Genomic DNA, 27032 nt, shown 5'->3' with positions numbered 1-27032 from the left:
GACTTGCCCTAATCTTACCCTAGTCATTCTTTTACTCCTGACATACCTATAGAAAGCTTTAGGGTTTTCCTTGATCCTACCTGCCAAAGACTTCTCATGTCCCCTCCTGGCTCTTCTTAACTCTCTCTTTAGGTCCTTCCTGGCTAACTTGTAACTCTCAAGCTCCCCAACTGAGCCTTCACGTCTCATCTTTACACAAGTCTCCTTCTTCCTCTTCACAAGAGATTCAACCTCCTTAGTGAACCACGGTTCCCTCACACGTCTGCTTCCTCCCTGCCTGACAGGTACATATTTATCAAGGGCGCGTAGTAGCTGTTCCTTGAACAAGTTCCACATTTCAATTGTGCCCATCCCCTGCAGTTTCCTTCCCCAACCTATGCCAGCTAAATCTCGCCTAATCGCATCATAATTTCCTTTCCCCCAGCTATAACTCTTGCCCTTTGGTATATACCTATCCTTTTCCATAGTTAAGGTAAACATAATCGAATTGTGGTCACTGTCACCAAAGTGCTCACCTACCTCCAAATCTAACACCTGGCCTGGTTCATTACCCAGTACCAAATCCAATGTGGCCTCGCCTCTTGTTGGTCTATCTACATCAGGAAGCCTTCCTGCACACATTGGACAAAAACCGACCCCTCCAAAGTACTCGAACTATAGCTTTTCCAGTCAATATTTGTAAAGTTAAAGTCCCCCAGTCCAACTACCCTGTTACTTTCGCTCCTATCCAGAATCATCTTTGCAATCTTTTCCTCTACATCTCTGGAACTTTTCGGAGGTCTATAAAAAAACTCCCAACAGGGTGACCTCTTCTTTCCTGTTTCTAACCTCAGCCCAAACTACCTCAGTAGACGAGTCCTCATCAAATGTCCTTTCTGCCACCGCAATACTGTCCTTGACTAACAATGCCACACCTCCCCCTCTTTTACCACCTTCCCTGCACTTACTGAAACATCTAAACCCTGGAACCTGCAACAACCATTCCTGTCCCTGCTCTGTCGGCCCTTCCAGCCTGCTCCACCATTCAAAAAGATCATGGCTGATCTGATAGTAACCATAACCCCACATTCCTGCCTACCCCCCCGATAACCTTTAATCAAGAATCTATCTAGCTCAACCTTAAAAATATTCAAAGGCTCTGCTTCCACTGCCTGTGGAGGAAGAGAATATGGAGGGAGAGCAGATGAGAGTAAATGTGGGCTGACCTTTTTGGTCTGGAGTTGAACTTGTGGCACTTGGTGTACTCCGATGTTAAGCTCTGGTTTGCTACCTGTGCTCCTGAGTGTTGTATATTTCTTTGTCGATAATCTGTCTTTATTGGTTGATTACCATGGGTTTATTCCGCTGCTTCAAGAGGGAGTGTTCACTCCGGTTATTCATAAAGTGGACCCAAGCTTTCTTCATTGGTTGGGTCCCCCATGCTCTTCCTGGAAGTTAAAGGTTTACCTCCCTTATATTTGTATGTTCCTCATCCTTGAGCTCAGCCTACGGTTTGGCTGCTAATGCTGCGCTGTTTTTCGTGTGCGCTCAACCGGGATCTTGGGTTCATGTCACACTATCTGTAACCCCCACGACTTGCCTGGGCTTGCAAAATCTCACTAACTGTCCTGGATTGAGACAATTCACACTTCTTTAATTTGTGCTTAACCCTCTCTCCACTCACATTGTCTGTACCTGTAAAGACTTGATTACCTGTTAAGACACACATTCCAACCATTATCTTGTAAATTGAGTCTGTCTATATATGCCCTGTTTGTGAACCCAATCCTTCACTCACCTGATGAAGGAGCAGCACTTCGAAAGCTCGTGCTACCAAATAAACCTGTTGGACTTTAACCTGGTGTTGTGAGACTTCTTACAGTTTAATTTCACTACACTACAGGGAGTCCATTCCTGACTCTCCGACTCAGTTGCAGCAGCACAGAGACACTGAAAACAATTCCATCTGGCCCTTCATGTGTCTCAAAGCCCAGGAAACCCAGCCTGTAGGTGTTAAAGACTTATTCAGGACTGACTGCAGCCACCTTGGGGGGGGGGATTGGTCACCTGATTCCCCCGTCCCCTCGCTCAGCCACCTCTGTATAGGGTTGGGTTGTCCGTGTTAGCATTTTCACTCCTCACCCTGCACTTCCTGTCACCACCTACCCACCAGAGGGTTAAAATGACTCCTGATTGGTGCAGAACTGCTCCCCCGGGGGAATCTTCCCGTCCCGCCTGTCACGGGAATTGTAGCGGCCGGGACACGGACAGTTGACCTGGGGTGGGATTTTCCGGTTTTGGGACAAACGCGGCTGGAAATCCCCGGCCCGGGTGTGAGCACGATGGCAGCTTTTCAGGAGCTTTGGGTTCCACAGCTGAGGTGAGTATGTCTAAAGGCCGAATCTACGGTGACGGAGAGTGTTAATAACTCTGCCCTGTCTTTCCAGAACTCGACGATCTGAACACTTGCAGCGATCCTGGATTCCCTGAGCACGGAAGCAGGACTCTGTCTCCCCACGGGCTCTTGTACGAGGGCTCCCTGGTGAGGTTCCACTGCCAAGACAGCTACAAACTCAGAGGGCCACCCAAGATAGAATGTGAAAGACAGGAAGATGGGAGCCTGGCCTGGGAACCCAGCTCACTTCCTGTTTGTCTCTCTGAATGTAAGTTAAAGAGCAATAAATCCTCCAGCTAAAGGCAGCAGAAATTTAGGGACAGGAATCTTAGCTGAGCGCTGTCAACCAGTGATCCTTGCTGCAAAATGTGTTTGTATATTTGCAATTGTGTTTCTGTATAGAAACATAGAAAAACTACAGCACAAAACAGGCCCTTCGGCCCCACAAGTTGTGCCGAACATATCCCTACCTTTTAGGCCTACCTATAACCCTCCATCCTATTAAGTCCCATATACTCATCCAGGAGTCTCTTAAAAGTCCCTATTGAGTTTGCCTCCAGACACATATGTGTGTCTGTACATGTATATGATTTTTTTCATTCATTCATGGGACATGGGCATCGCTGGCTGGCCAGCATTTGTTGCCTATCCCTAGTTGCCCTTGAGAAGGTGGTGGTGAGCTCCTTCTTGAATCGCTGCAGTCCATGTTCTGTGGGTTGACCCACAATGCTGTTAGGGAGGGAATTCCAGGATTTTGATCCAGTGACTGTGAAGGAACGACGATATATTTCCAAGTCAGGACGGTGAGTGGCTTGGAGGGAACTTGCAGGTGAAAGTATTCCCATGAATCTGCTGCCTTTATCCTTCTAAATGGAAGTGGTTGTGGGTTTGGAATGAATTGCTGCAGTGCATCTTGTAGATAGTACACACTGCTGCTGCTGAGCATCGGTGGGGGAGGGAGTGGATGTTTGTGGATGTGTTGCCAATTTAGCGGGCTGCTTTGTCCTGGGTGGTGTCAAGCTTCTTCAGTGTTGTTGGAGCTTTATCCATCCTGCAAATGGGGGGTATTCCATCACACTCCTGACTTATCATTTGCACTGATGTGCTGGACCTCTTCATCATTGAGGATGGGGATATTTGTGGAGCCTCCTTCTCCAGTGAGTTGTTTAATTGTCCACCATCATTCACGACTGGATGTGGCAGGACTGCAGAGCTTAGGTCTGATCCATTGGAAGAATGAATAAATAAAAAAGCCTCACAATAAATCTGAAAAAGACTTTTATACCAACCTACTCTTGGCCACAAAGCCCATAGTCACAGTTAGCAATCCACCCTTTAGCTCAGTCCAGCAGCTCTTCTATCTGGGGAGTGTCCCCTCCAACACCACATTGAATGCTCAAATTGCTCATCGCCTGGTCAAGGCAGACTCAGCATTCGGCAGATTCACCCTTAGAGCTTGGCTCAGAGAATGGGGTTGTCTCAAAACAACAATCAAAGTATGGCAGGCAGTGATTCTCACATCACCCCTCTGTGGCTGAGAGGCACGGGCATCACTAGATGAATGCCACTTTGCTGCTTATTTCTGAAAATGGCAGAGCTAATTCCCAGCGCTGAGGTTGCAGCAGAGTACCAATACCTGCTTTCGAGAATGTGTCCAGCAGAGTTCAGCATTGCTGGCTCAGCAGAGTGGTTTGCACAAAGGATTCCCACACACGAAAGGTGGTCTTCTACAGCCAGCGAGCACTGGAACCGGCACCACAGAACGTCCAAAGCTCAGGTACAAAGGATGCGGGTTTTCCACTCCCGTGGCAGAGACAGGAAGACAGAGAGACTCCCGCTGCAGAGAGTAGCGGGTAAACCCACCCTATTACGCAATGTTAAACCCATTATACAGCCAGGAGATTCACATCAAATCTCTCATGTCATGTCATTCTCTCCCCTCTGTATTTCAGGTGTCAGCAGGAACGGGGAAGGCAGCGGGAAAGGGGAAAGGAGGCAGCGGGAAGAGGAAAAGGAGGCAGTGGGAAGGGGGAAAGGAGGCAGCAGGAAAGGGGAAAGGTGGCAGTGGGAAGAGGGGGAGGGGCAGCAAGAAGAGCAGGAGGGGTTGTAAGAAGAGGGGCAGGGTCTGAGTGTGTGAGATATTGTGAGTGTATGAAATTGTGAGTGTGTGATACCGTGTGAGTGTGATATTTTGAGTGAGTGCGAGTGTGTACATGGGCGTGATATTGTGAGTGTGTGTGTGTGTGATACTGTGCATGATATTGTGTGTGTGTGAAGTTGAGAGTGTGTGTGTGATACTGCGTGTGTGAGTGTGATATTTTGAGTGAGTGTAAGAATTTGTGAGTGTGTGCGTGACTGTGATATTGTGAGTGTGATAGTGATAGCGAGTGTGATATTGTGAGTGTGGGTGTGATATTGTGTGTGATGTGTGTGTGATATTATCTGTGTGTGCATGTGTGATATTTATTGTATGTGTGATATTTATTGTGTGTGCGTGATATTGTGTGTGCGTGATATTGTGTGTGCGTGATATTGTGTGTGCGTGATATTGTGTGTGCGTGATATTGTGTGTGCGTGATATTGTGTGTGCGTGATATTGTGTGTGCGTGATATTGTGTGTGCGTGATATTGTGTGTGCGTGATATTGTGTGTGCGTGATATTGTGTGTGCGTGATATTGTGTGTGCGTGATATTGTGTGTGCGTGATATTGTGTGTGCGTGATATTGTGTGTGCGTGATATTGTGTGTGCGTGATATTGTGTGTGCGTGATATTGTGTGTGCGTGATATTGTGTGTGCGTGATATTGTGTGTGCGTGATATTGTGTGTGCGTGATATTGTGTGTGCGTGATATTGTGTGTGCGTGATATTGTGTGTGCGTGATATTGTGTGTGCGTGATATTGTGTGTGCGTGATATTGTGTGTGCGTGATATTGTGTGTGCGTGATATTGTGTGTGCGTGATATTGTGTGTGCGTGATATTGTGTGTGCGTGATATTGTGTGTGCGTGATATTGTGTGTGCGTGATATTGTGTGTGCGTGATATTGTGTGTGCGTGATATTGTGTGTGCGTGATATTGTGTGTGCGTGATATTGTGTGTGCGTGATATTGTGTGTGCGTGATATTTATTGTATGTGATATTTATTGTGCGTGAGATGTTATGGAGTGTGATATTTATTGTGAGTGTGATATTTATTGTGAGTGTGATATTTATTGTGAGTGTGATATTTATTGTGTGTGTGTTTGATACTATGTGTGTGAGTGTGATATTTTGAGTGATTGTGTGTATGGGTGTGACCTGGTCAGTGTTATTGTGACAGTGTGAGTGTGACAATGATAGTGAGAATGAAAGTAATAGTAAGAGTTTATGAGTGTGTGCATGAGTGTGATATTGTGAGTGTGTGAGTGTGATAATGAGAGTGTGTGTGATATTGTGAGTGTGTGCATGAGTGTGATATTGTGAGTATATGTGTGTGATAGTGAGAGTGTGTGTGATATTGTGAGTGTGTGCATGAGTGTGATATTGTGTGTGTGTGTGATAGTGAGAGTGTGATATTGTGTGTATGATATTTATTGTGTGTAATATTTATTTTGTGTGTGATATTGATTGTGTGTGTGTGTGAGATTGTGTGTGTGATACTATGTGTGTGAGTGTGATATTTTGAGTGAGTGTGTGTATAGGTGTGACAGCGTGAGTGTGACAGCATGTGTGTAACAGCGTGAGTGTGACAGTATGTGTGTGATGGTGAGTGTGAGAGTGATAGTGAGAGTTTGAGTGTGATAGTGAAAGTGAGTGTGATAGAGTGTGTGTGTATGATAGTGAGAGTGTGTGAGCGTGATAGCATGAGTGTGTGTGTGATAGTGAGAGTGTGTGCGTGTGTGTGTGTGAAGGGTAATCTTGGTTGCAGGGCGATTCTGGTGTTGAGAGAGAGTGATAGTGAGAGTGTGACAGTGAGAGTGTGAGTGTGACAGTGAGTGTGACAGTGAGTGTGACAGTGAGTGTGACAGTGAGTGTGATAGTGAGTGAGTGTGTGTGATAGTATGAGTGTGTGTGTGTGATAGTGAGAGTGTGAGTGTGATAGTGAGAGTGTGTGTGAGTGTGATAGTGAGAGTGTGTGTGAGTGTGATAGTGAGAATGTGAGTGTGATAGTGTGTGTGAGATAGTGAGTGTGATAGTGAGAGTGTGAGTGTGAGAGTGTGATAGTGATAGTGAGAGTGTGAGTGTGAGAGTGATAGTGTGAGTGTGATAGTATGAGTGTGTGTGTGATAGTGAGAGTGTGTGTGTGATAGTGAGAGTGTGAGTGTGATAGTGTGAGTGTGATAGTGTGAGTGTGTGTGTGATAGTGAGAGTGTGAGTGTGATAGTGAGAGTGTGATAGTGAGAGGTGTGTGTGATAGTGAGAGTGTGATAGTGATAGTGTGAGTATGATAGTGTGAGTGTGATAGTGAGAGTGAGTGTGATAGTGAGAGTGAGTGTGATAGTGAGAGTGAGTGTGACTGTGATAGTGAGAATGTGAGTGTGATAGTGATAGTGAGAGTGTGATAGTGAGAGTGTGGTAGTGAGAGTGTGATAGTGAGAGGGTGTGAGTGTGTGAGTGTGTAGTGAGGAGTGTGATATGAGAGTGTGAGTGTGAGTGAGTGTGATAGTGAGTGTGTAGTGTGAGTGAGTGTATTGAGAGATGTGTGTGATAGTGTGAGTGTGAGTGTGATAGTGTGTGTGTGTGAGTGTGTGTGTGTGAGTGTGTGTGTGTGTGTGTGTGTGTGTGGGAGAGTGGTGTTGTGTGTGTGTGGTGTGTGGGGTGGGGTGATGAGTGTGAGGTGATCCTGGTTCAGGGTGACGGTGACTGGTGTGCAGGGTGATCCTGGTTCCAGGTGATCCGGTTGTAGGGTGATCCTGGTTCCAGGGTGATCTGGTTGCAGGGTGATCCTGGTTCCAGGGTGATCCTGGTTCCAGGGTGATCCTGGTTGTAGGGTGATCCTGGTTTCAGGGTGATCCTGGTTTCAGTGATCGGTTCGGTGATCCTGGTTGCAGGGTGATCCTGGTTGCAGGGTGATCCTGGTTGTAGGGTGGTCCTGGTTGCAGGGTGATCCTGGTTGCAGGGTGATCCTGGTTGCAGGGTGATCCTGGTTGCAGGGTGATCCTGGTTGCAGGGTGATCCTGGTTGTAGGGTGGTCCTGGTTGCAGGGTGATCCTGGTTGCAGGGTGATCCTGGTTGCAGGGTGATCCTGGTTGCAGGGTGATCCTGGTTGCAGGGTGATCCTGGTTGCAGGGTGATCCTGGTTGTCGGATGATCCTGGTTGTAGGGTGATCCTGGTTGTCGGGTGATCCTGGTTGCAGGGTGATCCTGGTTGCAGGGTGATCCTGGTTGCAGGGTGATCCTGGTTGCAGGGTGATCCTGGTTGCAGGGTGATCCTGGTTGTAGGGTGATCCTGGTTGCAGGGGGTGATCCTGGTTGTAGGGTGATCCTGGTTGCAGGGTGATCCTGGTTGCAGGGTGATTCTGGTTGTAGGGTGATCCTGGTTGTAGGGTGATGTTGGTTGCAGGGTGATCCTGGTTGCAGGGTGATTCTGGTTGCAGGGTGATCCTGGTTGCAGGGTGATCCTGGTTGCAGGGTGATCCTGGTTGCAGGGTGATCCTGGTTGCAGGGTGATCCTGGCTGCAGGGTGATCCTGGATGCAGGGTGATCCTGGTTGCAGGGTGATCCTGGTTGCAGGGTGATCCTGGTTGCAGGGTGATCCTGGTTGCAGGGTGATCCTGGTTGCAGGGTGATCCTGGTTGCAGGGTGATCCTGGTTGTCGGGTGATCCTGGTTGCAGGGTGATCCTGGTTGTAGGGTGATCCTGGTTGCAGGGTGATCCTGGTTGCAGGGTGATCCTGGTTGCAGGGTGATCCTGGTTGCAGGGTGATCCTGGTTGCAGGGTGATCCTGGTTGCAGGGTGATCCTGGTGTTGGTGGCGAGTGTCAGATTGAGAGGCTGGGTGATTAATCAGATATCTCGCACTGCAATAATTATCAATCAATACTCCAGCTACAGGAATGTAACAAAGAAACAGCAAACACCTGCAAATTTAAATCCCATTTGCCATTTAACTGGTAAATTTTAAGAACATTTTATCTCCGATATCGTGTTTTCCCACACAATGGATATGATAGTCTTCTCAGTGCCTGATTTATTATCCTCATGTTCCCAGGCCTGCCTCCGCCAGAAGTTGCCATCGATCCCGGATCTGTTGTTTACTCTGGTTTTTGTCCAATTTGCAAGATTCTGGTCACAACTGCCTGTATTTATGCAGCAATATTGGCAGTCACATTCCCAAACTTCCACAAAGCCCTGAGTCACAGCAGACAGGGCTACAGCTGAACCCAACACTTGTCCAGTGCGTTACTGACTCTCACAGATCAGCATAAACATCATGGGAGAAACACCACAAAGGGCCTGTGAGTCCGAGCCCGCGATCCCGGTCATCTCAGCACCAGCCCAACCCCCCTCACCCACCCTTTCCTTCACTCCCCCCCCTCACCCACCCTTTCCTTCACCACCCCCCCCTCACCCACCCTTTCCTTCACCCCCCCTCACCCACCCTTTCCTTCACCCCCCCCCCTCACCCACCCTTTCCTTCACCCCCCCCTCACCCACCCTTTCCTTCACCCCCCCCTAACCCACCCTTTCCTTCACCACCCCCCCCTCACCCACCCTTTCCTTCACCCCCCCCTCACCCACCCTTTCCTTCACCCCCCCCACCCACCCTTTCCTTCACCCCCCCCTCACCCACCCTTTCCTTCACCACCCCCCCTCACCCACCCTTTCCCTCACCCCCCCCCCTCACCCACCCTTTCCTTCACCACCCCCCCCTCACCCACCCTTTCCTTCACCCCCCCCTCACCCACCCTTTCCTTCACCCCCCCCTCACCCACCCTTTCCTTCACCCCCCCCTCACCCACCCTTTCCTTCACCCCCCCCTCACCCACCCTTTCCTTCACTCCCCCCTCACCCACCCTTTCCTTCACCCCCCCCTCACCCACCCTTTCCTTCACCCCCCCCTCACCCACCCTTTCCTTCACCCCCCCCTCACCCACCCTTTCCTTCACTCCCCCCTCACCCACCCTTTCCTTCACTCCCCCCTCACCCACCCTTTCTTCACCCCCCTCACCCACCCTTTCCTTCACCCCCTCACCCACCCTTTCCTTCACCCCCCTCACCCACCCTTTCCTTCACCCCCCTCACCCACCCTTTCCTTCACCCCCCTCACCCACCCTTTCCTTCACCCCCCCTCACCCACCCTTTCCTTCACTCCCCCCTCACCCACCCTTTCCTTCACCCCCCCTCACCCACCCTTTCCTTCACTCCCCCCTCACCCACCCTTTCCTTCACTCCCCTCACCCACCCTTTCCTTCACTCCCCCCTCACCCACCCTTTCCTTCACCCCCCTCACCCACCCTTTCCTTCACTCCCCCCCACTCACCCACCCTTTCCTTCACTCCCCCCTCACCCACCCTTTCCTTCACTCCCCTCACCCACCCTTTCCTTCACTCCCCCCTCACCCACCCTTTCCTTCACCCCCCCCCCTCACCCACCCTTTCCTTCACTCCCCTCACCCACCCTTTCCTTCACTCCCACCTCACCCACCCTTTCCTTCACCCCCCCCCTCACCCACCCTTTCCTTCACTCCCCTCACCCACCCTTTCCTTCACTCCCCCCTCACCCACCCTTTCCTTCACCCCCCCCCCCTCACCCACCCTTTCCTTCACTCCCCTCACCCACCCTTTCCTTCACTCCCACCTCACCCACCCTTTCCTTCACCCCCCCCCTCACCCACCCTTTCCTTCACTCCCCTCACCCACCCTTTCCTTCACTCCCCCCTCACCCACCCTTTCCTTCACCCCCCCCTCACCCACCCTTTCCTTCACTCCCCTCACCCACCCTTTCCTTCACTCCCCACCTCACCCACCCTTTCCTTCACCCCCCCCTCACCCACCCTTTCCTTCACCCCCCCCCTCACCCACCCTTTCCTTCACCCCCTCACCCACCCTTTCCTTCACCCCCCTCACCCACCCTTTCCTTCACTCCCCTCACCCTCCCTTTCCCTTCATCCCCCCCTCACCCACCCTTTCCTTCACCACCCCCCCCCCCTCACCCACCCTTTCCTTCACCCACCCCTCACCCACCCTTTCCTTCACCCCTCCCCTCAACCCACCCTTTCCTTCACCCCCCCCTCACCCACCCTTTCCTTCACCCCCCCCAACCCACCCTTTCCTTCACCACCCCCCCCTCACCCACCCTTTCCTTCACCCCCCCCCTCACCCACCGTTTCCTTCACCCCCCCTCACCCACCCTTTCCTTCACTCCCCCCTCACCCACCCTTTCCTTCAACCCCCTCACCCACCCTTTCCTTCACCCCCCTCACCCACTCTTTCCTTCACCCCCCTCACCCACCCTTTCCTTCACCCCCTCACCCACCCTTTCCTTCATCCCCCACTCACCCACCCTTTCCTTCACCCCCTTCACCCACCCTTTCCTTCACTCCCCCCCCCCCACCCACCCTTTCCTTCACTCCCCCCCCCCACCCACCCTTTCCTTCACCCCCCCTCACCCACCCTTTCCTTCACTCCCCCCCCCCCACCCACCCTTTCCTTCACCCCCCCTCACCCACCCTTTCCTTCACCCCCCCCTCACCCACCCTTTCCTTCACTCCCCCCCCCCACCCACCCTTTCCTTCACCCCCCCCCCACCCACCCTTTCCTTCACCCCCCCCTCACCCACCCTTTCCTTCACCCCCCCCTCACCCACCCTTTCCTTCACTCCCCCCTCACCCACCCTTTCCTTCACCCCCCCTCACCCACCCTTTCCTTCACCCCCCCCTCACCCACCCTTTCCTTCACTCCCCCCCCTCACCCACCCTTTCCTTCACTCCCCCCTCACCCACCCTTTCCTTCACCCCCCCCTCAACCACCCTTTCCTTCACCCCCCCCTCACCCACCCTTTCCTTCACCCCCCCCTCACCCACCCTTTCCTTCACTCCCCCCCCTCACCCACCCTTTCCTTCACCCCCCCCTCACCCACCCTTTCCTTCACTCCCCCCTCACCCACCCTTTCCTTCACTCCCCTCACCCACCCTTTCCTTCACCCCCCTCACCCACCCTTTCCTTCACCCCCCCCCTCACCCACCCTTTCCTTCAAGAAGAAATCAGATGTAACTCTGGGGGCTAAAGGGATCAAGGGATATGGGAGGAAGGGGAGGTCAGGATATTGAATTTGATAATCAGCCATGATCAAAATGAATAGCAGAGCAGACTCAAAGGCTGAATGGCCTACTCCTGCTTCTAGTTTGTATGTTTCTATGTCACACAGATGGACGTGTTGGTGACTAATGGCTGGGGGCAGTCATGTGATCAAATCTCCAGGGATACATTTCACCACAGAAACTGGTGAACTGCCTTAGAACCATAGAAAATTACAGCTCAGAAACAGGCCTTTTGGCCCTTCTTGTCTGTGCCGAACCATTTTATGCCTAGTCCCACTGACCTGCACTTGGACCATATCCCTCCACATCCCTCTCATCCATGAACCCGTCCAAGTTTTTCTTAAATGTTAAAATGTTAAAAGTGCATTTACCACTTTATCCGGCAGCTCATTCCACACTCCCACCACTCTCTGCGTGAAGAAGCCCCCCCTAATATTCCCTTTAAACTTTTCTCCCTTCACCCTTAACCCATGCCCTCTGGTTTTTTTCTCCCCTAGCCTCAACGGAAAAAGTCTGCTTGCATTCACTCTATCTATACCCATCAAAATCTTATACACCTCTATCAAATCTCCCTTCAATCTTCTACGCTCCAGGGAATAAAGTCCCAACCTATTCAATCTCTCTCTGTAACTCAGCTTCTCAAGTCCCGGCAACATCCTTGTGAACCTTCTCTGCACTCTTTCAACCTTATTTACATCCTTCCTGTAACTAGGTGACCAAACTGTACACAATACTCCAAATTCGGCCTCACCAACGACTTATATAACCTTACCATAACACTCCAACTTTTATACTCGATACTCCGATTTATAAAGGCCAATGTACCAAAGGCACTCTTTACGACCCTATCCACCTGTGACGTCACTTTTAGGGAATTCTGTACCTGTATTCCCAGATCCCTCCGTTCAACTGCACTCTTCAGAGTCCTACCATTTACCCTGTACGTTCTACTTTGGTTTGTCCTTCCAAAGTGCAATATCTCACACTTGTCTGCGTTAAATTCCACTTGCCATTTTTCAGCCCATTTTTCTAGTTGGTCCAAATCCCTCTGCAAGCTTTGAAAACCTTCCTCACTGTCCACTACACCTCCAATCTTTATATCATCAGCAAACTTGCTGATCCAATTTACCACATTATCATCCAGATCATTGATATAGATGACAAACAACAATGGACCCAACACCGATCCCTGCGGCACACCACTAGTTACCATCTGCCAACCAGAAGAGCACCCATTTATTCCGACTCTCTGCATCCTGTCGGATAGCCAATCCCCAATCCACGCTAACACCCTACCCCCAACTCCGTGTGACCCAATCTTCTTCAGCAACCTTTAGTGAGGCACCTTATCAAAGGCCTTTTGGAAATCCAAAAACACCGCATCCACCGGTTCCCCTCCGTCAACCGCACTAGTCACATCTTCATAAAAATCCAACAAGTTCGTCAAGCACGACTTTCCCCTCATGAATCCATGTTGCGTCTGCTTAATCGAACTATTCTTATCCAGATGGCCTGCTATTTCTTCTTTCATGATGGATTCCAACATTTTCGCAACTACAGACATTAAGCTAACCGGCCTGTAGTTACCCGCCTTTTGTCTATTTCCTTTTTTAAACAGCGGCGTAACATTAGCTGTTTTCCAATCAGCCGGCACTACCCCAGAATCCAACGAATTTTGATAAATAACCACTAACGCATCCGCTATTACCTCTGACATTTCTTTCAGTACCCTGGGATGCATTCCATCCGGGCCCGGGGACTTGTCCACCTTCAGTCCCGTTAGTCTACCATCATGCAATATGTCTTTCAGCTCCTCAGTCTCTCTCTCTCTCACTGGGTTAGGTTTCAATTTCTCTCACTCCTTCTGCTCCGGCTCAATCTGTCTCTACTCTAACTGAATCAACCTTATTCCCCTGCCCCCAAACCAGTCTTACCACCTCTCCCCCGCCCCCCCCCCCTCCCCACCACCACCACCCCACCCCAAACCAGCCCCAAGGCATTGAATGGCCTCAGGTCTCTGGTTCGCTGTGATTTCCCGCACAGACAAACAGTTTAACATCAGTGAATGGCCATATTAACATGGATTTGACCAGATGTGTGGGTGATTGGCTGGTACTTGCAGAGTTTGAGTTCAGAGAGAGTCAGAGTCTACTGTTGAGATGGAGAGTGGATTGGACACAGGGTAGGTTAGGTGAGACCTTTGCTTTGATGATTCTGACCACCTGTCCCTTTGCTTGAAGCTACGGTGTGCCCCGTGCCACATATTGAAGATGCAGATGTGTACAACAGCACCTACCAGCCCGGGGACCAGCTGACTGTGAGCTGTCACCGAGGGTTCCAGATCCGCTATCCAGACATGGACAATATGGTGTCGCTGTGCCCAGATGACGGGATATGGGACAACCTGCCCACCTGCCAAGGTCTGTATGCCATCAGGCAACGAGACACACCTCCCATATCCACGGCCACTCTGTTATCTTTTGTAAACCATGTTGACAGGGATGCGTGAGTTGTCCTCACTCTGCTGGGCGGTGGGAGGAAAGGAGGAAATGGGGCAGGCCCTCCACATCCTGACTCCGTCCTGCAGGAGATGTGGAAGTTTTGGTGAGGTCTGGGTGAGAGCAGGGATAACGCATGGTTCTGATGGCCCCCAATTCTGAGACTTACACATGGAGATGTTGCAACAATTAACTGATAGGAGTGGGATCAATAGAGCCACATGATAGAGCTCTCCTCTGCAGAAAATAGTGTGTTAAACTATGTCAGAGGATAAGGTTCACACTGAGGGGAAAGAGGATAAGGTTCTCACTGAGGGCAAAGAGGGTAAGGTTCTCACTGAGGGCAAAGAGGGTAAGGTTCTCACTGAGGACAAAGAGGGTAAGGTTCTCACTGAGGACAAAGAGGGTAAGGTTCTCACTGAGGGCAAAGACGGTAAGGTTCTCACTGAGAGCAAAGAGGATAAGGTATTCGCTGAGAGCAAAGAGGGTAAGGTTCACACCGAGAGCAAAGAGGGGAAGGTTCTCACTGAGGGCAAAGAGGGTAAGGTTCTCACTGAGGGCAAAGAGGGTAAGGTTCTCACTGAGGGCAAAGAGGGTAAGGTTCACACTGAGGGCAAAGAGGGTAAGGTTCTCACTGAGGGCAAAGAGGGTAAGGTTCTCACTGAGGGCAAAGAGGGTAAGGTTCTCACTGAGGGCAAAGAGGGTAAGGTTCTCACTGAGGGCAAAGAGGGTAAGGTTCTCACTGAGGGCAAAGAGGGTAAGGTTCACACTGAGAGCAAAGAGGGTAAGGTTCACACTGAGGGCAAAGAGGGTAAGGTTCACACTGAGGGCAAAGAGGGTAAGGTTCACACTGAGGGCAAAGAGGGTAAGGTTCTCACTGAGAGCAAAGAGGGTAAGGTTCTCACTGAGGGCAAAGAGGATAAGGTTCACACTGAGAGCAAAGAGGGTAAGGTTCACACTGAGGGCAAAGAGGGTAAGGTTCACACTGAGGGCAAAGAGGGTAAGGTTCTCACTGAGAGCAAAGAGGGTAAGGTTCACACTGAGGGCAAAGAGGGTAAGGTTCACACTGAGGGCAAAGAGGGTAAGGTTCACACTGAGGGCAAAGAGGGTAAGGTTCTCACTGAGGGCAAAGAGGGTAAGGTTCTCACTGAGAGCAAAGAGGGTAAGGTTCACACTGAGGGCAAAGAGGGGAAGGTTCTCACTGAGAGCAAAGAGGATAAGGTTCACACTGAGGGCAAAGAGGGGAAGGTTCTCACTGAGAGCAAAGAGGATAAGGTTCTCACTGAGGGCAAAGAGGGTAAGGTTCTCACTGAGAGCAAAGAGGGTAAGGTTCACACTGAGGGCAAAGAGGGTAAGGTTCTCACTGAGGGCAAAGAGGGTAAGGTTCTCACTGAGGGCAAAGAGGGTAAGGTTCTCACTGAGGGCAAAGAGGGTAAGGTTCACACTGAGGGCAAAGAGGGTAAGGTTCTCACTGAGGGCAAAGAGGGTAAGGTTCTCACTGAGGGCAAAGAGGGTAAGGTTCTCACTGAGGGCAAAGAGGGTAAGGTTCTCACTGAGGGCAAAGAGGGTAAGGTTCTCACTGAGGGCAAAGAGGGTAAGGTTCTCACTGAGGGCAAAGAGGATAAGGTTCACACTGAGAGCAAAGAGGGTAAGGTTCACACTGAGGGCAAAGAGGGTAAGGTTCACACTGAGAGCAAAGAGGGTAAGGTTCACACTGAGAGCAAAGAGGATAAGGTTCACACTGAGGGCAAAGAGGGTAAGGTTCACACTGAGGGCAAAGAGGGTAAGGTTCTCACTGAGGGCAAAGAGGGTAAGGTTCTCACTGAGGGCAAAGAGGGTAAGGTTCACACTGAGGGCAAAGAGGGTAAGGTTCTCACTGGGAGCAAAGAGGGTAAGGTATTCGCTGAGAGCAAAGAGGGTAGGTTCACACCGAGAGCAAAGAGGCTAAGGTTCTCACTGAGGGCAAAGAGGATAAGGTTCTCACTGAGGGCAAAGAGGGTAAGGTTCTCACTGAGGGCAAAGAGGGTAAGGTTCACACTGAGAGCAAAGAGTGTAAGGTTCACACTGAGAGCAAAGAGGATAAGGTTCACACTGAGGGCAAAGAGGGTAAGGTTCTCACTGAGGGCAAAGAGGGTAAGGTTCTCACTGAGGGCAAAGAGGGTAAGGTTCTCACTGAGAGCAAAGAGGGTAAGGTATTCGCTGAGAGCAAAGAGGGTAAGGTTCACACTGAGAGCAAAGAGGATAAGGTTCACACTGAGGGCAAAGAGGGTAAGGTTCTCACTGAGGGCAAAGAGGGTAAGGTTCTCACTGAGGGCAAAGAGGGTAAGGTTCTCACTGAGGGCAAAGAGGGTAAGGTTCACACTGAGAGCAAAGAGGATAAGGTTCACACTGAGAGCAAAGAGGATAAGGTTCACACTGAGAGCAAAGAGGATAAGGTTCACACTGAGAGCAAAGAGGGTAAGGTTCTCACTGAGAGCAAAGAGGGTAAGGTTCTCACTGAGGGCAAAGAGGGTAAGGTTCTCACTGAGGGCAAAGAGGGTAAGGTTCACACTGAGGGCAAAGAGGGTAAGGTTCTCACTGAGGGCAAAGAGGGTAAGGTTCTCACTGAGGGCAAAGAGGGTAAGGTTCTCACTGAGGGCAAAGAGGGTAAGGTTCTCACTGAGAGCAAAGAGGGTAAGGTTCTCACTGAGGGCAAAGAGGGTAAGGTTCTCACTGAGGGCAAAGAGGGTAAGGTTCTCACTGAGGGCAAAGAGGGTAAGGTTCACACTGAGGGCAAAGAGGGTAAGGTTCTCACTGAGGGCAAAGAGGGTAAGGTTCTCACTGAGGGCAAAGAGGGTAAGGAATTCGCTGAGAGCAAAGAGGGTAAGGTTCACACTGAGGGCAAAGAGGGTAAGGTTCACACTGAGGGCAAAGAGGGTAAGGTTCTCACTGAGGGCAAAGAGGGTAAGGTTCTCACTGAGGGCAAAGAGGGTAAGGTTCTCACTGAGGGCAAAGAGGGTAAGGTTCTCACTGAGAGCAAAGAGGGTAAGGTTCACACTGAGAGCAAAGAGGGTAAGGTTCTCACTGAGGGCAAAGAGGGTAAGGTTCACACTGAGGGCAAAGAGGGTAAGGTTCTCACTGAGGGCAAAGAGGGTAAGGTTCACACTGAGGGCAAAGAGGGTAAGGTTCACACTGAGGGCAAAGAGGGTAAGGTATTCGCTGAGAGCAAAGAGGGTAAGGTTCACACTGAGGGCAAAGAGGGTAAGGTTCTCACTGAGAGCAAAGAGGATAAGGTATTCGCTGAGAGCAAAGAGGGTAAGGTTCACACTGAGGGCAAAGAGGGTAAGGTTCTCACTGAGGGCAAAGAGGGTAAGGTTCTCACTGAGGGCAAAGAGGGTAAGGTTCTCACTGAGAGCAAAGAGGGTAAGGTTCACACTGAGGGCAAAGAGGATAAGGTTCTCACTGAGGGCAAAGAGGGTAAGGTTCTCACTGAGGGCAAAGAGGGTAAGGTATTCGCTGAGAGCAAAGAGGGTAAGGTTCACACTGAGGGCAAAGAGGGTAAGGTTCACACTGAGGGCAAAGAGGGTAAGGTTCACACTGAGGGCAAAGAGGGTAAGGTATTCGCTGAGAGCAAAGAGGGTAAGGTTCACACTGAGGGCAAAGAGGGTAAGGTTCTCACTGAGGGCAAAGAGGGTAAGGTTCACACTGAGGGCAAAGAGGGTAAGGTTCACACTGAGGGCAAGGAGGGTAAGGTTCTCACTGAGGGCAAAGAGGGTAAGGTTCACACTGAGGGCAAAGAGTGTAAGGTTCTCACGGAGGGCAAAGAGGGTAAGGTTCTCACTGAGGGCAAAGAGGGTAAGGTTCTCACTGAGAGCAAAGAGGGTAAGGTATTCGCTGAGAGCAAAGAGGGTAAGGTTCACACCGAGAGCAAAGAGGGTAAGGTTCTCACTGAGGGCAAAGAGGATAAGGTTCACACTGAGAGCAAAGAGGGTAAGGTTCACACTGAGAGCAAAGAGGGTAAGGTTCTCACTGAGGGCAAAGAGGATAAGGTTCACACCGAGAGCAAAGAGGGTAAGGTTCATACCGAGAGCAAAGAGGGTAAGGTTCACACTGAGGGCAAAGAGGGTAAGGTTCTCACTGAGGGCAAAGAGGATAAGGTTCACACTGAGAGCAAAGAGGGTAAGGTTCTCACTGAGGGCAAAGAGGGTAAGGTTCTCACTGAGGGCAAAGAGTGTAAGGTTCTCACTGAGGGCAAAGAGGGTAAGGTTCTCACTGAGGGCAAAGAGGGTAAGCTTCTCACTGAGGGCAAAGGGGGTAAGGTATTCGCTGAGGGCAGTGTCACTGGTTAATATGTGACCTGAACTCTCAAATTCATTGGTGGGTTTGAGTTTTCTTATTCATTCAGGAGTTGTGGGCATCGCTGGCTGGGCCAGCATTTATTGCCCATCCCTAACTGCCCTCGCCTTGAACTGAGTGGTTTGTAAACCATTTCAGTGGGCAATCCAGAGTCAACCACATTGCTGTGGCTCTGGAGTCACATGTAGGCCAGACCAGGTAAGGACAGAAGATTCCCTTCCCTAAAGGACTTTAGTGAACCAGATGGGTTTCTCCAACAATCGACAATGGTTTCATAGTCATCAGTAGATTCTTAATTCCAGATTTTTTAAATTTAATTTCCACCATCTGCTGTGGTGGGATTCAAACCCGGGTCCCTAGAACATTTCCCTGGGTCTCTGGATTACTAGTCCAGAGACAATACCACTATGACACTTCATGTGATAGAGCAGAATCGATGGCTGTCCGCTGTCATGATGAGCGACAGATATAAAGCTGGTCAGGTTGGACGGTTCTAAATAGACAATACGCATCGAAGATCTCTCTGAGCTGAGGAAGGAGCGATGGGCGATGGAGTGAGATGGTGGAGGGAGGGATGAGGAGAGGGCCATAAAGTGGGGGAGGCAGAGGGTGAGAGGGATTATCTGGAGGGAGAGGGTGAGGGGGATTATCTGGAGGGTGAGGGGGATTATCTGGAGGGAGAGGGTGAGGGGGATTATCTGGAGGGTGAGGGGGATTATCTGGAGGGTGAGGGGGATTATCTGGAGGGAGAGGGTGAGGGGGATTATCTGGAGGGAGAGGGTGAGGGGGATTATCTGGAGGGAGAGGGTGAGGGGGATTATCTGGAGGGAGAGGGTGAGGGGGATTATCTGGAGGGAGAGGGTGAGGGGGATTATCTGGAGGGAGAGGGTGAGGTGGATTATCTGGAGGGAGAGGGTGAGGTGGATTATCTGGAGGGAGAGGGTGAGGGGGATTATCTGGAGGGAGAGGGTGAGGGGGATTATCTGGAGGGTGAAGGGGATTATCTGGAGGGAGAGGGTGAGGGGGATTATCTGGAGGGAGAGGGTGAGGGGGATTATCTGGAGGGTGAGGGGGATTATCTGGAGGGAGAGGGTGAGGGGGATTATCTGGAGGGTGAAGGGGATTATCTGGAGGGAGAGGGTGAGGGGGATTATCTGGAGGGAGAGGGTAAGGGGGATTATCTGGAGGGTGAGGGGGATTATCTGGAGGGAGAGGGTGAGGGGGATTATCTGGAGGGAGAGGGTGAGGGGATTATCTGGAGGGAGTGAGGGTGAGGGGATTATCTGAAGGGAGAGGGTGAGGGGGATTATCTGGAGGGTGAGGGGGTTTATCTGGAGGGAGTGAGCGTGAGGGGGATTCTCTGGAGGGAGTGAGGGTGAGGGAGGTTCTCTGGAGGGAGTGAGGGTGAGGGAGATTCTCTGGAGGGAGTGATGGTGAGGGAGATTCTCTGGAGGGAGTGAGGGTGAGGGGGATTCTCTGGAGGGAGTGAGGCTGAGGGAGATTCTCTGGAGGGAGTGAGGGTGAGGGGGATTCTCTGAAGGGAGTGAGGGTGAGGGGGATTCTCTGGAGGGAGTGAGGGTGAGGGAGATTCTCTGGAGGGAGTGAGGGTGAGGGGGATTCTCTGGAGGGAGTGAGGGTGAGGGAGATTCTCTGGAGGGAGTGAGGGTGAGGGGGATTCTCTGGAGGGAGTGAGGGTGAGGGGGATTTTCTGGAGGGAGTGAGGGTGAGGGAGATTCTCTGGAGGGAGTGAGGGTGAGGGGGATTCTCTGGAGGGAGTGAGGGTGAGGGGGATTCTCTGGAGGGAGTGAGGGTGAGGGAGATTCTCTGGAGGGAGTGAGGGTGAGGGGGATTCTCTGGAGGGAGTGAGGGTGAGGGGGATTTTCTGGAGGGAGTGAGGGTGAGGGGGATTCTCTGGAGGGAGTGAGGGTGAGGGGGATTCTCTGGAGGGGGTGAGGGAGATTCTCTGGAGGGAGTGAGGGTGAGGGAGATTCTCTGGAGGGAGTGAGCGTGAGGGAGATTCTCTGGAGGGAGTGAGGGTGAGGGGAATTCTCTGGAGGGAGTGAGGGTGAGGGAGATTCTCTGGAGGGAGTGAGGGTGAGGGGGATTCTCTGGAGAGAGTGAGGGTGAGGGAGATTCTCTGGAGGGAGTGAGGGTGAGGGAGATTCTCTGGAGGGAGTGAGGGAGATGCTCTGGAGGGAGTGAGGGTGAGGGGGATTCTCTGGAGGGAGTGAGGGTGAGGGGGATTCTCTGGAGGGAGTGAGGGTGAGGGAGATTCTCTGGAGGGAGTGAGGGTGAGGGAGATTCTCTGGAGGGAGTGAGGGTGAGGGAGTTTTTCTGGAGGGAGTGAGGGTGAGGGAGATTCACTGGAGGGAGTGAGGGTGAGGGAGATTCTCTGGAGGGAGTGAGGGTGAGGGAGATTCTCTGGAGGGAGTGAGGGTGAGGGGGATTCTCTGGAGAGAGTGAGGGAGATTCTCTGGAGGGAGTGAGGGTGAGGGAGATCCTCTGGAGGGGGTGAGGGAGAGGGAGATTCTCTGGAGGGGGTGAGGGAGATTCTCTGGAGGGAGTGAGGGTGAGGGAGATTCTCTGGAGGGGGTGAGGGAGATTCTCTGGAGGGAGTGAGGGTGAGGGGGATTCTCTGGAGAGAGTGAGGGTGAGGGAGATTCTCTGGAGGGAGTGAGGGTGAGGGAGATTCTCTGGAGGGAGTGAGGGTGAGGGAGATTCTCTGGAGGGAGTGTGGGTGAGGGAGATTCTCTGGAGGGAGTGAGGGTGAGGGGGATTCTCTGGAGGGAGTGAGGGTGAGGGAGATTCTCTGGAGGGAGTGAGGGTGAGGGGGATTCTCTGGAGGGAGTGAGGGTGAGGGAGATTCTCTGGAGGGAGTGAGGGTGAGGGACATTCTCTGGAGGGAGTGAGGGTGAGGGAGATTCTCTGGAGGGGGTGAGGGAGATTCTCTGGAGGGAGTGAGGGTGAGGGAGATTCTCTGGAGGGAGTGAGGGTGAGGGAGATTCCCATCCTGCTGAGTTTGCATTTCTCTTGACTGAGGTTTTTCTGAGGTTTGTGGTTCTGAGTGAGTGTTTTCCGAACTGTTTCCCAGTAAACTCTCCCCTTCCCAACGAATATTCCAGATTATATCCCCGGCTTTATTGGGAAAAGTATTGATGAAACAGAAGCTGTTTGCTCTGCAGCAGTGGGTTCAATCAGCGATTGGTCAACATCAGCCGGTTTGCAGTAAATTATCTCACATAACTCACAGCACAGACTGAGTGAGAGTCTGGAGCCTGTTAACCATCGCCGACTGTTAACCAGTGCCGACTGTAAACCATCGCCGACTGTTAACCAGTGCCGACTGTAAACCATCGCCGACTGTTAATCATCGCCGACTGTAAACCAGTGCCGACTGTTAACCATCACCGACTGTAAACCATAGCCGACTGTAAACCAGTGCTGACTGTTAACCATCGCCGACTGTAAACCAGTGCTGACTGTTAACCATCGCCGACTGTAAACCAGTGCCGACTGTAAACCAGTGCCGACTGTAAACCAGTGCCGACTGTAAACCATCGCCGACTGTTAACCATCGCCGACTGTTAACCATTGCCGACTGTAAACCAGTGCCGACTGTAAACCAGTGCCGACTGTAAACCATCGCCGACTGTTAACCATCGCCGACTGTTAACCATCGCCGACTGTTAACCATCGCCGACTGTTAACCATCGCCGACTGTAAACCATCGCCGACTGTAAACCATTGCCGACTGTTAACCATCGCCGACTGTTAACCATCGCCGACTGTTAACCATCGCCGACTGTAAACCTGTGCCGACTGTAAACCTGTGCCGACTGTTAACCAGTGCCGACTGTTAACCATCGCCGACTGTAAACCATAGCCGACTGTATCCAGTGCTGACTGTTAACCATCGCCGACTGTAAACCAGTGCTGACTGTTAACCATCGCCGACTGTAAACCAGTGCCGACTGTAAACCAGTGCCGACTGTAAACCAGTGCCGACTGTAAACCATCGCCGACTGTTAACCATCGCCGACTGTTAACCATCGCCGACTGTAAACCAGTGCCGACTGTTAACCATCGCCGACTGTAAACCAGTGCCGACTGTAAACCAGTGCCGACTGTAAACCATCGCCGACTGTTAACCATCGCCGACTGTTAACCATCGCCGACTGTAAACCAGTGCCGACTGTAAACCATCGCCGACTGTAAACCATTGCCGACTGTTAACCATTGCCGACTGTTAACCATCGCCGACTGTTAACCATCGCCGACTGTAAACCTGTGCCGACTGTTAACCAGTGCCGACTGTTAACCATCGCCGACTGTTAACCATCGCCGACTGTTAACCAGTGCCGACTGTAAACCAGTGCCGACTGTTAACCATCGCCGACTGTTAACCATCGCCGACTGTAAACCAGTGCTGACTGTAAACCAGTGCCGACTGTAAACCATTGCCGACTGTAAACCATTGCCGACTGTAAACCATTGCCGACTGTTAACTAGTGCCGACTATTAACCATCGCCGGCTGTTAACCATCGCCGACTGTAAACCTGTGCCGACTGTTAACCAGTGCCGACTGTTAACCATTGTCGACTGTTAACCATCGCTGACTGTTAACCATTGCCGACTGTTAACCATCGCCGACTGTTAACCATCGCCGACTGTAAACCATTGCCGACTGTTAACCATTGCCGACTGTTAACTAGTGCCGACTATTAACCATCGCCGACTGTTAACCATCGCCGACTGTAAACCTGTGCCGACTGTTAACCAGTGCCGACTGTTAACCATTGTCGACTGTTAACCATCGCCGACTGTTAACCAGTGCCGACTATTAACCATTGCCGACTATTAACCAGTGCCGACTGTTAACCATTGCCGACTGTTAACCAGTGCCAACTGTCAACCATCCCCTACTGTCAACCATCGCCAACTGTTAACCATTGCCGACTGTTAACCATCGTCGAATGTTAACTATCGCTGACTGTTAACCATCGCCGACTATTAACTAATGCCGACTGTGAACCATTGCCAACTGTTCATCAATGACGACTGTTAACCGTTAACCATCACCCACTGTTAACTCATGCTGACTGTTAACTAATGCCGACTGTTAACCATCATCGACTGTTAACCATTGTCGACTGTTAACTATTTCCGACTGTTAACCACTGCCGACTGTTAACCACCGCCAATTGTTAACCAATGCCGACTGTTAACCATCGCTGACTGTTAACCATCGCTGACTGTTAACCATCGCTGACTGTTAACCAGTGGTGACTGTTCACCATTGCCGACTGTCAGGGCCGTGCCCAACATCTAGATGGACTGGAGCAATTCATGAAGGCGGCCTAAGGGTAATTAGGGATGGGTAATTAATCCTACTGTGCCTTCCAAGGGAGTTGCCCCTTGGTGAGAGCAGACCTGATATCTGAGCTTCCCCATGGGGTTAGGAATCAGTCACCTTGTTAGTCCACACAAGGGGCTCTGTGCCAATAGAACACATTCACCCTGGAGTCTTGAACAATGACCTGACTCACTCTTGGTTGGAGGGTGTTTCAGGTGTCTCTGGGATGCGAGACCTCGGGTCCCTCAAACTGGACTCTGTTAACCCCAAATAGAAATATGGGCCGGGATTCTCTGGCCGTTCACGCCAGTGGGATTCTCTGGTCCTGCTAGCGGCAAAGCCCCGGCAGCATGGGGTGGCTTCAGTAAGAATTCCCATTGACAGTGGCGAGACTTGAGCATCCCACTGCCAGCAAACAGCGGGCTACCTCCTACCGCCCAGAAACACACTGTGGCAAGGCCAGAGAATCCCACCCGCAATGAAGAGCTCTGACCTGTTAGAAATTAAATATCCCACCAACAAGATTTATAACCCACGATAGATTACAATTACTTTATGTTGGTAAAAATAGCATGCTTTTAATTAATTTTGAAGGGTTTGTTTCCTGGTTTATAAGACCGAGGAAGTTGGCATTGTTAACAGGAAAGGGGAGTTGTGTACTTTGGCTCAGGAGTGTGAATATCCAGCGAGAAACCAGGCAGTGACCTTTAGAACATGCTGTGGAATGTGGATGTGACTGGACAGGTCAGTGTTTGTCACCAAACCGGATTTACCCTGAGAATTTTGGTGCTGAGCCACATTCTCAGACAGCGACAGTCCGTGTGCCGCAGTGCCACCAGAAAGGGAGTTTGGAAATTTGATCCCAGCAGGGTGAAGGAACAGCAGTATAGTCCCAGAACCTTCCGCAGCTGAACAACCAGTAACAGGCTCAATGAGGCACACAACAGGAGACAGAACATAGAACATAGAACATTACAGCGCAGTACAGGCCCTTCGGCCCTCGATGTTGTGCCGACCAGTGAAACCAATCTAAAGCCCATCTAACCTACACTATTCCAATATCATCCATATGTTTATCCAATACCATTTGAATGCTCTTAATGTTGACGGGTCTACGACTGCTGCAGGCAGGGCATTCCACGCCCTTACTACTCTCTGAGTAAAGAACCTACCCCTCACATCTGTCCTATATCTATCACCCCTCAATTTAAAGCTATGTCCCCTCGTGCTAGCCAACACCATCCGAGGAAAAAGGCTCTCACTATCCACCCTATCTAATCCTCTGATCATCTTGTATGCCTCTATTAAGTCACCTCTTAACCTTCTTCTCTCTAACAAAAACAACCTCAAGCCCCTCAGCCTTTCCTCATAAGACCTTCCCACCATACCAGGCAACATCCTGGTAAATCCCCTCTGCACCCTTTCCAATGCTTCCACATCCTTCCTATAATATGGTGACCAGAACTGTACACAATACTCCAAATGCGGCCCCTCCAGAGTTTTGTACAGCTGCAACATGACCTCCTGGCTCCGAAACTCAATCCCTCTCCCAATAAAAGCTAACACACCATACGCCTTCTTAACAACCCTATCAACCTGGGTGCCAACTTTCAGGGATCTATGCACATGGACACCCAGATCCCTCTGTTCATCCACACTACCAAGTATCTTACCATTAGCCCAGTACTCTGTATTACTGTTACTCCTTCCAAAGTGAATCACCTCACACTTTTCCGCATTAAACTCCATTTGCCACCTCTCAGCCCAGCTCTGCAGCTTATCTATGTCCCTCTGTAACCTGCAACATCCTTCCGCACTGTCCACATCTCCACCAACTTTAGTGCCATCTGCAAATTTACTAACCCATCCTTCTACGCCCTCATCCAGGTCATTTATAAAAATGACAAACAGCAGTGGCCCAAAACAGATCCTTGCGGTACACCACTAGTAACTGAACTCCAGGATGAACATTTCCCATCAACCACCACCCTCTGTCTTCTTACAGCTAGCCAATTTCTGATCCAAACCGCTAAATCACCCTCAATCCTATGCCTCTGTATTTTCTGCAATAGCTTACCGTGGGGAACCTTATCAAACGCTTTACTGAAATCCATATACACCACATCAACTGCTTTACCCTTATCCACCTCTTTGGTCACCTTCTCAAAGAACTCAATAAGGTTTGTGAGGCACGACCTACCCTTCACAAAACCGTGCTGACTATTCCTAATCAAATTATTCCTTTCTAGATGCTTATAAATCCTATCTCAAAACTTTCCAAAACTTTGCCCACAACAGGGTTATAGGTAGGCCTAAAAGGTAAGGATATGTTCGGCACAACTTGTGAGGCCGAAGGGCCTGTTTTGTGCTGTAGTTTTCTATGTTTCCATGTTAACAGAAGTAAGGCTCACTGGTCTATAATTACCAGGGTTGTCTCTACTTCCCTTCTTGAACAAGGGGACGACATTTGCTATCCTCCAGTCTTCTGGCACTATTCCTGTAGACAATGACGACATAAAGATCAAAGCCAAAGGCTCTGCAATCTCCTCCCTAGCCTACCAGAGAATCCTGGGATAATTCCCATCCGGCCCAGGGGACTTATCTATTTTCACACTTTCCAGAATTGCTAACACCTCCTCCTTATGAACCTCAATCCCGTCTAGTCTAATAGCCTGGATCTCAGTATTCTCCTCGACAACATTGTCTTTTTCCTGTGTGAATACTGACGAAAAATATTCATTTAGCGCCTCTCCTATCTCTTCGGACTCCACGCACAACTTCCCACTACTGTCCTTGACTGGCCCCAATCTTACCCTAGTCATTCTTTTATTCCTGACATACCTGTAGAAAGCTTTAGGGTTTTCCTTGATCCTACCTGCCAAAGACTTCTCATGTCCCCTCCTGGCTCTTTTTAGCTCTCTCTTTAGGTCCTTCCTGGCTAACTTGTAACTCTCAAGCGCCCTAACTGAGCCTTCATGTTTCATCTTTACATAAGTCTCCTTCTTCCTCTTCACAAGAGATTCAACTTCTTTAGTAAAACAGGGATATAAACCGATCAAAGTTTCTTTAAAACTTAAACAACAGAGCAGCAGATTAAAGACACAGTACCAGTGCCAGAGTGCGATCCAGTGCCAGAGTGCGATCCAGTGCCGAAACACGATTCAGTACCAAAGTGTAATCCGGAGAAATCCAGTAGACCATAATGAAGCAGAAGTGGGCCATTCGGCCCA

The 27032-nt window shown here is 50.7% G+C and overlaps 1 protein-coding gene across 1 annotated transcript in view; it reads left to right on the top strand.

The window, feature by feature from the left end:
- susd4 (sushi domain containing 4) overlaps nucleotides 1-27032 on the top strand; it is a 197066-nt gene that overhangs the window by 98055 nt on the left and 71979 nt on the right. The window contains exons 5-6 of the mRNA XM_078213637.1: nucleotides 2427-2642; nucleotides 13856-14035. Coding sequence (XP_078069763.1) covers nucleotides 2427-2642; nucleotides 13856-14035 — 396 coding nt within the window. The remainder of the gene's footprint in view (nucleotides 1-2426; nucleotides 2643-13855; nucleotides 14036-27032) is intronic.

The sequence above is a fragment of the Mustelus asterias genome, chromosome 5, assembly GCF_964213995.1.
Source record: "Mustelus asterias chromosome 5, sMusAst1.hap1.1, whole genome shotgun sequence".
NCBI classification, from domain to species: domain Eukaryota; kingdom Metazoa; phylum Chordata; class Chondrichthyes; order Carcharhiniformes; family Triakidae; genus Mustelus; species Mustelus asterias.
The sequence above is the reverse complement of the archived record's forward strand: the minus strand, read 5'-3'. Positions and strand labels throughout refer to the sequence as shown.